The sequence below is a fragment of the Arvicanthis niloticus genome, chromosome 16, assembly GCF_011762505.2.
Source record: "Arvicanthis niloticus isolate mArvNil1 chromosome 16, mArvNil1.pat.X, whole genome shotgun sequence".
NCBI lineage: Eukaryota > Metazoa > Chordata > Mammalia > Rodentia > Muridae > Arvicanthis > Arvicanthis niloticus.
The window spans coordinates 45,095,908-45,111,679 of NC_047673.1; the positions used below are offsets into that span (position 1 = coordinate 45,095,908).

The 15,772-nt window shown below is 37.8% G+C and overlaps 1 protein-coding gene across 1 annotated transcript in view; it reads right to left on the reverse strand.

The window, feature by feature from the left end:
- The window catches only part of LOC117721305 (uncharacterized), a 385,095-nt gene that overhangs the window by 361,416 nt on the left and 7,907 nt on the right, over positions 1-15,772 (reverse strand). Inside the window, 1 exon segment of the mRNA XM_076913726.1 lies at positions 8,571-9,083. Within this exon segment, the coding sequence (XP_076769841.1) occupies positions 8,571-9,083 (513 nt within the window).

Below are 15,772 nucleotides of genomic sequence, written 5' to 3' on the forward strand. Positions count from 1 at the left end.
TATTGGGGTCATGTACTCACAAGACATTTTTTCCAGTCTTTTATTCTGAGATGTGTTTCTTGTAGCAGGAAAATGCTGAATCCTGTTTGCACATCTACTCTTTTAACTTATGTCATTTTATTTGGAAATTGAGTCTGTTGATTTTGTGAGTTATTAAAGAAAAAAGATTCTTAGTTTTGTTATGTTTGTTGTTTTAGAAGACATTATGTGCATGTGATTATCTAATTTTGCTTTTGTATTTGAGATGGTTAGTATTTTGTTTTAACTTTGGGATAAGTATCCTCTTTGAGTTGGATTTTGCATGCTAGTGGTTTTTGTAGGGCTTGAATTGTAGACAGATATTTTAAAATTTTTTTTCATTGAATATTTTAGTTTCTGCATCTATGATTATTGTGAGTTTTGCTAGGAATAGTAGTAGCCTAGGCTGGCATTTATGTACTCTTAAGTTTTGCATGAACCATTACCAGGCTCTTCTGTCTTTTACTGTCACTTTTCAGAATTCTAGCATAATTCTATTACATCTGCTTTATATGTTTTTGAATTTTTGTCCTCGGAAGCTTTTAATATTCTTTATTTCTTCACTGCACTAAATGATTTGATTGTTATGTGATGAAAGTTTTTTCTGTTCTAGTCCAATTTATTTGATATTCTAGGGACTTTTGTACATTTATGGCTATTTCTTTAGGTTGGGTAAGCTTTACTTTATGATTTTGTTGAAGATGTTTATGGGTCCTTTGAGCCTGGAATCTTCACACTGTTGTATTCCAATTATTCTTAGAGTTGATCTTTTTATTTTGTTCTGGATTTCCTGGATGTTTGGGTTATGAGTTCTTTATGTTTTCAATACCTTTTCACAACTGTGTTAATATCTAATGTATCTTCTATACCTGAGAATCTACTTTCTATCACTTTTATTCTGTTTTTGATGCTGTAGTTCCCCGACCATTTTCCTGGGTTTTGCATTACTAGGGGTGCCTCCATTTCTGTTTTCATTGTTGTTTGCACTTGCCTTTTAAGGCCTTGAACTGCTTTGTTCAATTTGTTCACCTGTTTGATTGTGTTTTTCTGTATTTCTTTAAGAGATTTATGTGCTTCCTCTTTAAGGGCTTCTACCTGTTTATCTATGTTTTCTTGTATTACTTTCAGTGACTTTTTAATATCTGCTTTAATGGACTTTATTATCTTTATGAGATAGTAGTTTAGATCACCATCCTTGTTTTCACATATGTTGGTGTATTTAGGACTGCTGTGGTGGGGAACTGGGTTCTGATGATTCCAAAGTACATGGGATTTTGTTGCTTATGATCTTGCACATTCTTAACACCTGGTTGACTTTGTTGATAACTGGCCTGAGTGTCTCTGTCTAGAGCCTTCCTCCTGAGACCTTGGATTGCTGAATGTCTCTTGGGAGCCCTGTGGCCCTGGCTATAACACATTTGTTTGGTGGCCTTCAAACTTTATGGCCTCCAGAGGGTCATGCACATTGTTGATCGGTCCTGGGAAGCATTCAGAATTTGGGGTCTTCAGAAGAGCAGACAAATTGCTGACCTGTTTTCAGGTGAGCCCCTAGAATGCCTTCAGACTGTGGTGTTCTTCAGAGGAGCAGTTAAGCTGCTGATCTGCCCTTCCTGAAGGTAGAGGCCAGAAAAGTGTTGGAGTTTGAGTAGGGAGGATAGGTTCTGAGTCCACTGGGCTCTTCAGGTTCCCAGGTTCTGTGTTAAATTAGATGGTATCTTTGCCTGTTGCCCTGCATGCAGGGGATATTCCAGGAGGTCTTTAGAATATAGGATATTTAGAAGATTAGTCAAGCTTATAATCTGCCCTGATGGAATGCACAGACTAGGACTGGGGAGTATTTCAGGGGTGCTGGGCTGTCCAAGTACTCTGAAGTACTCAGGGTCCCAGCTGTTGCAGTTCCTCTGGAGGATCCATTACATGTTATCCAGAGTTCAGCTGAAATCCTGAGAGGCCTTCAGAATGTGGGAACTTTAGTAGAGCAGACAAGCTTATGGTCTGCCAGAACATGACCATTTAATCTTCAAACTATGAAGCTCTTAAAAGACCCTTCTTTTTTCTAGTTCATAGAGATCATCCTGTGTTATGAATTCACACAAAGTAGACTGAAAAGAAGAATCAATACCTAAGAGCATTTGAAGCTTGTCTAGAGGACACTGGTACAATTAGCACCATCCACGTGGCATCTCAAAACCAACTGTATACAAGACTTGTTCTAAGTTACCTCATACAAGCATCTAAACTCTGTAAGAAAAAAAGCACTAAAGTGTGAAACAGAAATATATGCAGGCAAAAACCTTGTGCACTTAAAATAACAAATATTATTAAAATTTATAGAATCTGTTTATTGTGTTATACTATGGTTCTCTAGAGCAAAAACCAGACTAATGAATAAATATTATAAAGAAATTTAATAGGTTGACAAATATGGACTTTCCTAAATAAATTAAATATTAATTAAATATTAATTAATTAATATTTATATCAAAATGATTAATAAAACTAATTAATGTTGATATTAAATATTAAATAAATTAAATATTACTAAATTATGTATTCTAAATAAATTTAAAATTGGCTGGTTGCATGCTGAGAAACTTATGAATCCAGCAACTTCTGAATCTATTTGACCCAATGCTTCAAAAAACCCTGTAATGCCTAGATTTTATCAAACATGGCAAAATTTAGAAATCATCTCAGAAAGGAAAACCCCAATTGAGGAAACCTGCCATTCATTTCTGGCTGTAGGTTTTATTCTCATTTAGTAGTTGATGTAATAGGACCCAGTCCAATGTGCCATGTGCCATCCCTGGGCTGATATTTCTGGGTTCTTTAAGAAGGCATACTGAGCAACCCAGAAGTACAAGCAGATAAGCAACACATTTCCATCACCTCTGCATGAGCTCCTGCCTTCAGGTTTATGCTCTGTTTAAATTTTTCTCCTGACTTTCTGCAATAAAAAACTGTGATGTGGAATTGTGAGACAAATAAGCCTTCCTGTCTCCTACTGAATTTTAGTCATGACCTTACATCTGGCAATCATAATTCTAACTAAGACATGTACCTACCTGATGTGTAAAGCCAACAGCATTGCTTGAGGGCTACAAGTCTTCATTTGGAATTAGAAAGCTGAACAAGTTGAGTTCTGAGTACAGCAAAAAGAAGGCAGAAGCTGTGACAGCAGCAGCAATAACAGCAGCAGTGTAATAAATTAGTTAAAGTTTTAGAAATGAGAAAATAAGAAATCAAGCAATGCCTATTTGCAGATGACATCTTATTATATAATAGATAGCAAAAATCCAACAAAAAACCCTCCTAAAAATGAATATACAATAGATTAGTGAAGCCTCACATTTATTGACTTTGCAATCTACATTTCTGTTGTCATTCTGTTAGTTTGGGGTGTCCTCCAACGATAAACTGCTTACTTAACTGTCCTGACATCTTTCATTTATTTCTGATGGTTATTTTTCCATAATTTTCCAAAATTCTGCAAATACTTAAAAGCCCCATGTCCATGTAAACAGCCTATTTTTCTTGTTCTTATGTTGTTGGTCATTTTTTTTTTTTTGTGAATTCTCTGAGACAAGACTAAAATAAAGTAGGAAATAGATAAGAGTTATTTTAAATTATTGGTTTCAGATCATCATGGTGATGTTTTGTGACAAATCTTTTCAGGGGGGACACAAGAAACATGTACTCACACATTATAACAAACACAGAGGAGACCAAAACAGATCCCACCAATGGTCTATTTGGGGAACTGATGAGTTTTACTGAGATTATTTATAGAGTATGGACGACAGTGAGCAGAACTAATTCAAAGACAGCTGCATCACCAATGCTTAGGTGAGTATGTGTGGCAGCTCTAAAAAGCTGAAAATCTGGATCACAATGTTAAGCCTGAAAGCAGGCCACCTGATTGAAAAGTGTCCTGTTCAGGTTCCTTATTTGGTATAAACCTATTCTGGGCAACCTGTCTAGTTTCTGTTTATTCTGCTTAGCTTTTCTGTGAGGATGATTCAGTTTAATTGCTTCCTCTGACAGGTTGTGCCCTAGTGAATTTGGACATTTTTAGGAACTTCCTTAAACTGTTTTGAGTTATTTATCTTTCAGTTTAAGCAGTTTGCTGTAGGAGAGAATATTTCTAACTTGGATGAAGACATGTATCTACAGGTAAAGTATACAAAATTGTACCCATCAAAGCAGCTACAGAAGAAAAACCAACAGGAAAATATTTATTTATGTAGGTCTACCACCTCCAAGCAGTGTATTCAAACTCTCAGGTCCTTGGTGGATTAAATCATTCATTGGTTCAGATTCATCAGCGTTTGATTATCTCAAGACAAGTCTCACAGATATACACTAAGATGGTAGTTATTGATCCTATTCTGTTACTTAATCTGATTCATGTTTGAGGATTATATAAATCTAGACAAGAAATATTAGATGATATGTGGGATTAGTCTTAGAAGCTTTATTTGTACTTCATCAAATAAACAATAATGAAGACCCATCATCACCAAACTTCCAGATGATTTTGAAAGAATTAGCTTTGATTTAGTCTTTTCTCACATTATAGTTATTATCTGCCTACTGGTCCAATTCTGTCAGTTCCACATTGAATTCTTTCTCCTCTCTTTCCAAAACAATGTCCCTACCCACTCCTTCCCTGCCAGGCCTCCACTCCATGGAATGTCAATTCTCTCAAAGTTTAGGTATGACTTAACTCACTGAGGCTAGGCTAGGAAGTTCTCTGCTGTATATGTGTCAGTGTCCATGGACCAGCTAGAACATTCTGCCTGGTTGCTGGTTCAGTGCCTGAGAGATAATCTCAGGGGTTCAGATTAGCTGAGGCTGCTGGTCTTCCTATGGGTTCACCCTCTACAAATTCTTCCAGCCTTTCCTTAATTCAATCACAAAGGTGACCCACTTCTGTTCATTGGTTGAATGTAAGTATCTCCCTGTGTCTAGGTCAGCTGCTTGTTGGGCCTCTGGGAGGGCAGGTCTGATAAGTTCCTGTCTGTAAGCACACCATAGCATCAGCAATAGTGTCTGGTCTTGGATCCTCCTTTTAAGATGGATCTCAATTTTGGCATATTCTGAAATTTTTATACTTAAACTCTTCTTCAATTTTGTCACTGTAGTTCTTTTAGACAGGAACAATTCTGGGTCAGTGTTTTTAATTGTGAGATGGCAAACCCAACTCTCTACTTGATGTCCTAAAATTCTACTGGACATGGACTTCACAAGTTTCCTCTCCCCACTCTTGTGCATTCCACATAAGGTCCCTCTCTTTAAGTCCTACAGGTCTCTCATCTCCCATGTCTCTGACACAGTTTAGATGGTTCCTCTATCTCCTAACAACCATGGTTGCCCACTTCCATTCTACTGCTTGTTCCCATGGCAATAATTTTACCTCCAAATACCTGATATTGTTCCCCTTTATTCCTCCCTGTCCACTCTTCCACCCATGGTCCTACGTCCCTCTTCCCCATATGATTACTTTCTTCCCTCTTCCTAATAGGATTGTTGCACCTTTATTTAGTCCCTTCGATTTGTTTACTGTTTTGAATTCTGTGGATTTTATCGAAGGTATTCACTACTATTTTGGCAAATATCCATTTATTAGTGAGTATATACCATGCATGTCCTTTTGTGAGTGAGTTACCTCATTCTGAATGATATTTTGAACTTTCATCCATTTGTTGGCAAAACTCATGATTTCCTTGTCTTTTATATGTGAATAATATCCCATTGTGTAAATAAAACCCATTTTTATCCATTCTTTTTGTGGGATATCTGGGTTGTTTCCTGATTGTTGCAATCAAAATTAAGGCTTTTGTGCCCCCACAGTCAAAACTTTGACCCAGAATTGTTCCTGCCTAAAAGAACTACAGGGACAAAAATGAAGAATACACTGAGGGAAAATAAGTCCAGTGACTGGCCCAAATTGGGATCCATGACAAGAGGAGGCCCCTATGCCTCACACTATTATTGATACATTCATGTACTTACAGACATAAAATTAAATATAAGTAAGGTAAACTCAGATGATAATAGATGCTGATGAGGATGTGGAGAAAGAGGAACACTCCACCATTGTTGGTGGGATTGCAAGCTGGTACAACCACTCTGGAAATCAGTCTGGTGGTTCCTCAGAAAATTGGACATCACATTACCTGAGGACCCAGCTATACCACTCCTGGGTATATACCCAGAACATGCACCAACACATAACAAGGACATATGCTCTACTATGTTTATAGCAGCCTTATTTATAATAGCCAGAAGCTGGAAAGAACTCAGATGTCCTTCAACAGAGGAATGGATACAAAAAATGTGGTACATTTACATAATGGAGTATTACTCAGCTATTAAAACCAATGAGTTTGAGAAATATTAGGTAAATGGATGGAACTAGAAAATATCATCCTGACTGAGGTAATCCAATCACAAAAGAACACACATGGTATTTACTCACTAAGTGGATATTAACCCAAATGCTTGAAATAGCCAAGATTCAACTCACAGACCACATGAAGCTCATGAAGAAGGAAGACCAAGTGTGAGTGCCTCTATCCTACTTAGAAGGAATAACAAAATTCTCAAGGAAGCAAATATGGAGACAAAGTGTGGGGCAGAAACTGAAGGAGCATCCTTCTACAGACCTTTCCACCTGGGTATCCATCTCATGTACAGTCAGCAGTGGTAGATGCTAATGTGGATGTCAGGAAGTGCATGCTGACAAGAGCCTAATATAGCTGTCTCCTTAGCAGTTTGCCAGAGTCTGACATATTCAGAGGCAGATGTTCACAGCTCACCATTGATCTGATCAATGGGTTCCCAATGGAGGCCTTAGAGTGAAGACTGAAGAACCTGAAATTGTTTGTGGCCCCATGAGAAGAGCAAAAATACCAACCAGCCAGAGTTCCCCAGTGTCTAAGCCTGGGAGCACATAGTGAGGAACCCATGAGTCTATCTGTATATTTTGGTTGAGGATTGCCTTGTTGTGCATAAGTGAGAGAGAAGTCCCTGGTCTTGTGAAGGCTGGATGACCCAGTATGGGGGAATTCAAGGGTGGGAGGTGGGAGGGGGTGGATGGGTAGGGGCACAACATCATAGACGCAGGAGGAGGGGGATGTGATAAAGGATTTCTGGGTGTGGGAGAAATGGAAAAAGGTGATAACATCTGAAATGTAAATATAATATCCAATAAAGAGAAAAAGGAAATGCAAAAGTGATACAGGAAACTACATTCATGATTGCAAATTATCACAGCCACTATGGAAATCAAGGTGGAGAATTCTCAAAATACTAACATGTTACCCAGATGTGTACCACTTCTTGACATCTGGATAAAAACTTCACTATCCTACTCCACAGACATTTGCTCAGACCTGTTAATCACTGGTCTGTTCACAATAAATGTGAAATGCAAATGGCCTAACTATCCTTGTACACCTTGTTTGATATCCAAAGTTGCTAACAGAGACTCAAGTACAAATTATATTGTCATTTGCAATAAGTAAATGAGGCCTTTTCCATTTCATCATCCATTTGTGAACTCATGGAATTTTATGAAAAACTGAAAATTCTATCATAGATATTATTCAGAACAACCCAAGATTTTTAATGTTTTGATGATAGTAGGATTTGTCATCTTAAAGATTCAACCCTCAACCCACACAGTGGGTCCATTTATAATTTTGCCCTATACCAGAAATCATGTACTTTGTTATACAAGTAATTTTTCCACAACATACATACACACACATACACACACACACACACACACGCACACACACACACACAAACACACATACACAATTACACAAGCAAGCATGCATTCGGGAAACCTCATGGTTTTTTCTGCTCACCATAATTACCTTCTAAATTGTTTTCTTGGAAGTTGTCAAAAGCAATCAAATTTTCTTTTGCCAAATGTTTCTGCTGGCATTAGCAATAAGAAACTGAATGAGCTGAGTGATACCATCACAGCATAAAATAAACAGGTATCACACCAAGGCAATAGTAATAGAAGACAGTGGTAATGCATTTATTAAAAATGTGAAAAATATGAGATTAGAGATTAAAAACTACTCTATCAAAAGTTCAAAAGTTAAGAGCACAATAATCTTCACAGAGAATATATCACACAAATGCCAATATTCTCCCAAACTAAACTATATGGACATTAAGCAACATATTTGTATTAGGATAGATATTAATACCATTTTGTCTCAATCCTTACACTTCACAATATTATTTTGTTTTTGAATTTGAAAATGAATACTATACCATTATTAATGATGTCAGATTAATTCTGGCTGAAATAATCTTCATATTTTGTTTTGAAAGAGTTACAGAATATGATTAAAATATGACTTTCGGGTATATATGTATTCTGTGATGAATTTGAAGGCTTGAGTTCTCTGTAAAAGATTTGCCACATTCATGACATTTCTAAGGTTTCTCTCATTTATGAATTCTGTGGTGAGCTTGAAGTACTGAGTTCTATTTAAATGATTTACCACATTCATTACTTCTATAACGTTTCTCTCCTGTATGAATTTTTTGGTGAAATTTAAGGTTTGAGTTCTTTGTAAAAGATTTCCCACATTCATTACATTTGTAAGGTTTCTCTCCTGTATGGATTCTTTGGTGAACTTGAAAGTGTGAATTCTGAGTAAAAGATTTGCCACATTCATTACATTTGTAAGGTTTCTCTCCTGTATGGATTCTTTGGTGAATTTTAAGGACTGAGTTCCTTGTAAAAGATTTGCCACATTCATTACATTTGTAAGGTTTCTCTCCTGTATGGATTCTTTGGTGCACTTTAAAGTCTGAGCTCCATGTAAAAGATTTGCCACATTCATTACATTTGTAAGGTTTCTCTCTTGTATGGACTCTGTAGTGAACTTGAAGTATTGAGTTCTTTTTAAATGATTTGCCACATTCATTACATTTGTAAGGTTTTTCTCCTGTATGGATACTTTGGTGACCTTGAAGGTGTGAATTCTGAGTAAAAGATTTGCCACATTCATTACATTTGTAAGGTTTCAGTCCTTTATAGATTCTGCAATGAACTTAAAACATAATAAGTATTAGAAGATATTTCATGAAATATGTCATATATTTTATATTATGAATGTCATAATTTATTATTCATTAAAACAGTATAACTTGAAACACAATTGTGACAACTGTCATCCATTAATTTAAAAAAATATTCTCTCTGTGAAAATGAAATATCAATATGGAAACAAATCACCTTTCCAATGATAGAATGATAGAAATGAAGATGTGCAATACTTCTTTTATGACTGAATGATAATGCACGATTAAGCAATATATTAAAATCAGAGAGAATATTTATAAGAAAATAAAGAAAGATATATGATAAAAAATTAAGTTCACTAACATCCCATAAAAACATTTAATCAACTATGTTCATAGCAGTTTATTTGTAAAAGCCAAAAATTATAAACAACATACATGGAAAGATAATCTGAATAGTTGCTACAGGAAATGTGGTACATTTACAAAACAGAATAATATTCAGTTTCAATAGCTAAGAACTCATAAATATTGCAAGCAAATGGATAGAGTTTCATACTTTCATCCTGTTTGAGGTAACCCAGTCACAAAATGACATGCATGGTATGTAGTTAGTTAAATTATATATTAGCCATAAAATACATGTACCATTTTACACTCTAAGACAAAAAGAACCTACACTTGATGAATGTGCAACCAAGGAAGCTTAAATTTCATTTAGAAAGTAGCATAATATAACCATAATAGGCAGAGGGAGAAAAGTGAATTAAGAGAAGTAGGTCGGTAAGGCAGTGCGAAGAGGGTTTCAGGATCATGTGTAGAGAAGGACAGGAGAGAGGGCTAGAGGCTTGTGAAAATTAATTGAAATCTGCAACTAGGTGAGGTCAGAGATGGGTAACATCTTGAATATGGGACGATTACCCATTATAAGTTAGAAACCAATGAATCAATGGAGGTGATCTTAGTTATGACTGACTATATTGCAGATGTACAACCTGAAGAAGCAACCTCCTCTAGCTTGTCAGAAACCCCAAAAGAGTGATAGAGACACCTACACACCCAGAAACATTTCAATTAAAAATTTATCCTGCCTTCAAGAAATTCTGACACTGGTGATGAAGCAGAGACTAAGGGAATATCCACATAAAACCTGAATGAAATTGAATCCATCCCATGTGCAAGCCACATCTTTTCCTTTATTAATAATACTGTGTTATGCTTGCAGACAGAAGCATGTTACTTCTGAGAGGCTCCACACAGCTGCTGACTCAGACAGATAGAGACAACTGCAGAAAAACAGTGGATGTAGTTTGAGTTTCTTAAGGAAGAATAAGAAGTAGGATTGTGAGCCATGAAGGCAAAAGGAACTTCACAGGAAGACCAATGGATTCAACTAACATTGACCTTTGGGGGACTTAAGATTCTAAACCACCAACCAGAGAACATGCATGGAGTGGATCTAGACATATATGTAGCAGGTGTGCAGCTTAACCATCATGTACGTAATAACAAGAATGGAGGCTTTCACAAAAGCTGTTTTCTGTACATGATATATGTTCTACTATCTTGGCTGTGTTCTCTTGACTTATGGTCATAGTGAGTGAGTAAGCACCTACCTGGGATAAAATTGAATCTTCATCTTCACGGTAAACACAGGGGACCACTCGATACTCAAAGTAGAAGGAAATAGAAAATGGCGGAAAGTTTGTATGAGGCTTTGACTGGGAATGAGCCAATGAGCCATATACAAAGTGAGGAAGTTAAAAAAAAAAAGTAAGTTAAAAATAAATATGGCGCCCTCTCCCGAATCTGAGGCCTGGACTAGATCTCTGCCCGGTCTCCTGTTGTGTGGACCCTGGATTTAGCCCGAGACATCCTGGAGGCTCCAAGTATCCCAGAGCCAGCATAGGTAGGAAGACCCACACACTGCCCGAAGCCCATAGCTGGGTACTGGGAGTGCTTAGATTCCAGCAGATATCCCCCATCCCCTGCAGAGTAGCACTACCCTTCTGCCTCTCTCCCAGATCTGAAGCCTGGACCAGACCTCTGGCAGGTCTGCTATTGTGTGGACCCCGGATTCATCCCTAGTCATTCTGGAAGGTCCACTCAACCCAGAGCCACAGAGGAACAACTGAACTCAGAGCATCAGGCAACATATCCTGAGATATCCTAGAGGAACCACTGCACTCAGATCAGTGGGCACCTTATCCTGAGACATCCTAGAGGAGACACTGCACCCAGAACAGCAGACATCTAACTGGACTGCTATCATGGAAGCACCATATCCTGAGGCATCCTAGAGATACCACTGTACTCAGTGCACCTGGAGAAGATCACAGAGACATCTGGACCTCGAGGAGATCAGACACAAGCAAGATAACTGGAAAGGCAGGCTTCAGTCAGAGATAGCAAATACAGGTAGCACTAGAGTTAACCAGATGGCAAAAAGGCAAGCACAAGAATGTAAGCAACAGAATCCAAAGTTATGTGGCATCATCAGAACCCAGTTCCCCCATCATACCAAGCCCTGAACACCACATCACACCAGAAAAGCAGAATTCAGAGTTAAAATCACTTCTCATGATGATGATAGAGGACTTTAATAAAGACATAAATAACACTCTCAAAGAACTTAAGGAGAACGCTGGTAGACAGATAGAAACCCTGAAAAAGGAAACGCAAAAATTCCTTAAGGAATTGCAAGAAAACATAACCAAACAGGAGAAGGAATTAAACAAAACCATCCAGGATCTAAAAATGGAAGTAGAAACAATAAAGAAATCACAAAGGGAGACTACCCTGGAGATAGAAAACCTAAAAAAAAGATCAGGAGTCATAGACACAAGTATCACCAACAGAATACAAGAGATAGAAGAGAGAATCTAATGTGCAGAAGATACCATGGAAAACATTGATACAACTGTCAAAGAAAATGCAAAATACAAAAAGCTACTATCCCAAAATATACAGGAAATCCAAGACACAATGAGAAGGCCAAACCTAAGGATAATAGGTATAGATGGGGGGAAGACTCCGAACTTAAAGGACCAGTAAATATCCTCAACAAAACTATAGAGGAAATCTTCCGTAACCTAAAGAAAGAGATGTCCATAAATACACAAGAAGCCTACAGAACTCCAAATAGTTTATACCAGAAAAGAAAGACTTCCAGCCACATAATAATCAAAACATCAAATGTACAAAACACAGAAAAATACTAAAAGCAGTAAGGGAAAAAGGTAAAGTAACATATAAAGACAGACCTATAAGAATTACACCAGACTTCTCACCAGAGACCATAAAAGCCAAAAGATCCTGGACTGATATCATACAGACCCTAAGAGAACACAAATGCCAGCCCAGACTACTATACCCAGCAAAACACTTCAATCAATATTGATGGAGAAACCAAAATAATCCATGACAAATTCAATTTTACACAATATATCACCACAAATCCAGCACTTCAAAGGCTAATTGGTGGAAAACTCCAACACAAGGAAGGAAACTACAACCTAGAAAAAACAAGAGAGTAATCTTCCAAAAACTGTAAAAGAAGGTAGCTACACAAACATATCTCCACTGCCAATAACAAAAATAACAGGAAACAATATTCATTTTTCCTTAATATCTCTTAATATCAATGGACTCAATTCTCCAATAAAAAACCATAGACTATCAGACTGAATACATAAACAGGACCCAACAATTTGCTGCATACATGAAACACACCATTGTGACAAAGACAGACACTACCTCAAATGGAGAGAAACTTGAAACAATCCCACTAAGATCAGGGCCTAGACAAGGCTGACCACTCTCACTTTACCTATTTAATATACTACTGGAAGGCCAGTCAACAAAAGGAAGTCAAAGGGATACAAATAGTAAAGGAAGAAGTCAAAATTTCACTATTTGCAGATGATATGATAGTATACTTAAGTGAACCTATAACCTCCACCAGAGAACTCCTAAACCTGATAAACAACTTTAGCAATGTGGCAGGATATAAAATCAACTCAAACAAATCAGTAGCCTTCCTCTATTCAAAGGATAAACAGGCTGAGAAAGAAATTAGGGAAATGACACCCTTCACAATAACCAACAAATAAAATAAAGTATCTTGGAGTGAGTCTAACCAAGCAAGTGAAAGATCTGTATGACAAGAACTTCAAGTCTCTGAAGAAAGAAATCGAAGAAGATATCAGAAGGTGGAAGATCCCCCATGCTTCTAGATTGGCAGGATTAACTTAGTAAAACTGGCCATCCTGCCAAAAGCAATCTACAGTTTCAACATTCCAAATCCCATCAAAATTCAAAATCAATTCTTCATAGAGATAGAAAGAGTAATTTACAAAATCATTTGGAATAACAAAGAACCTAGGATAGGGAGAACTATTCTCAACAATAAAAGAACTGGCAGAATCACCATCCCTAACCTCAGACTGTACTACAGAGCAGTAGTTATAAAAACTGCATGTTATTGGTACAGAGACAGGCAGGAAGATCAATGGAATAGAATTGAAGACACAGAAATGAACCCGCACACCTATGGTCACTTGATCTGTGACAAGGGAGTTAAAACATCCAGTGGAAAAAGGTCAGCATTTTCAACAAGTGGTGCTGGCTCAACTGGAGGTCAGCATGTAGAAGAATGCAAATTAATCCATTCTTATCCCCTTGTACAAAGCTCAACTCCAAGTGGATAAAGGACCTTCACATAAAGCAAGATACACTGAAACTAATAGAAGAGAAGTTAGGGAAGACCCTCGAATACCTAGGCATAGGGGAAAAGTTCCTGAACAGAACATCAATGGCTTATGCTCTAAGATCAAGAATAGACAAATGAAACCTCATCAAATTGCAAAGCTTCTGTAAGGCAAAGGACACTGTCAAAAAAGACGAAATAGCACCCAACAGATTGGGAAAAGATCATTACCAATCCTAGACCCAATAGAGGGCTAATATCGATTATATATAAAGAACTCAAGAAATTAGACACCAAACAAAAAAATAACCCCATTAAAAATGGGGTAGAGAGCTAAAAAAAAGAATTCTCAACTGAGGAAAAACGAATGGCCAAGAAGCACCTTAAGAAATGCTCAACATCCTTAGTCATCAGGGAAATGCAAATCAAAATAACACTGAGATACAACCTGACACCAGTCAGAATGGCTAAGATCAAAAATTCAGGTGATAGGAGATGCTGGCAAGGATGTTAAGAAAGAGGAACACTCCTTCATTGTTGGTGGAGTTGCAAGCTGGTATAAACATTCTGGAAGTCAGTCTGGTGGTTCCTCAGAAAAGTGGACATAGCACTACCTGAGGACCCAGATATACCACTCCTGGGCATATACCCAAAAAATGCCCCAACATATAACAAAGACATATGCTCCACTGTGTTCATAGAAGCCTTATTTATAATAGCCAGAAGCTGGAAAGAACCCAGATGCCCTTCTACAAAGGAATGGATACAAAAAATGTGGTACATTTACACAATGGAATATTACTCAGCTATTAAAAATAATGAATTCGAGAAATTCTTGGGTCAATGGATGGAACAAGAAAATATCATCCTGAGTGAGGTAACCCAATCAGAAAAGAACACACATGCTATTTACTCACTGATAAGTGGAGATTAGCCCAAAAGTTTGAAACAACAAATATTCAACTCACAGACCATGTGAAGCTTCTGAAGAATGAAGAACAAGTTTGGATGACTGGGTCTTTCTTAGAAGGAGTAACTAAACACCCAAGGGAGCAAATATGGAGACAAAGTGTGGGACAGAGTCTGAAGGAGATGTTGTATGGAGACCATTCCACCTGGGTATTCTTCCCATGTGCAGTCACCAAAAATATATGCTGATATGGATGACAGGAAAGGAAAGCTGACAGCAGCCTGATAAGGCTGTCTCCTTAGAGGTCCCCCAGACTCTGACATACCCAGAGGCAGATACTTGCAGCTAACCATTAATTTGATCAAAGGTTCCCAATGAAGAAGTTAGAGAGTAAACTGAAGGAGCCAAAAGTGTTGGTGACCCCATGAGGAGAGCAACAATACCAACCAGCCAGAACTCCCCAGGGTCTAAACCACCAGCCTAGGAGCACATAGGAAGAGACACATGACTCCAACTGTATATGTAGGGAAGGATGGCCTTGTTGGGCATAGGTGGGAGAGGAGATCTTTGTTCCCATGAAGTCTGAACACTGAGAGCGGGGGAGGTCTGAGGGTGGGGAGGGGGAATGGGGGGTAGGGGCATGCACAACCTCATAGAAGCAGGAGGAGGGGGGATTGGATAAGGGGTTCCTGGGTAGTGGGGGAATGTGGTAAGGGTATAAAATTGAAATATAAATATTATATCCAATAGAAGAGGGGAAAAAGGAAAACAGAACCAACATCCTTAATAAAATGTCAGCTCTCTTAATAAAATTATCCTGATACTAAAATTTTTTTTGAGAATTGTATATTGCAGAATAATCAATCTTGGTGTATCTACTCATCAAGCAAGCTGGGCAGACCTGCTCAAACCTCTGAGGTCCGGGAATTCCATCTGGATGCAGTGAAGACACAGCATCAGAATCTTATCAATTTACTCTTCCCACCACTCCTCTTTTAATATCTCAATGCCCATAATCAGCTTGAAGAAGCTAATGAAGAGTCAGCGCCCTGATTCCCTGGGCTTGGGGACTAAGGTGG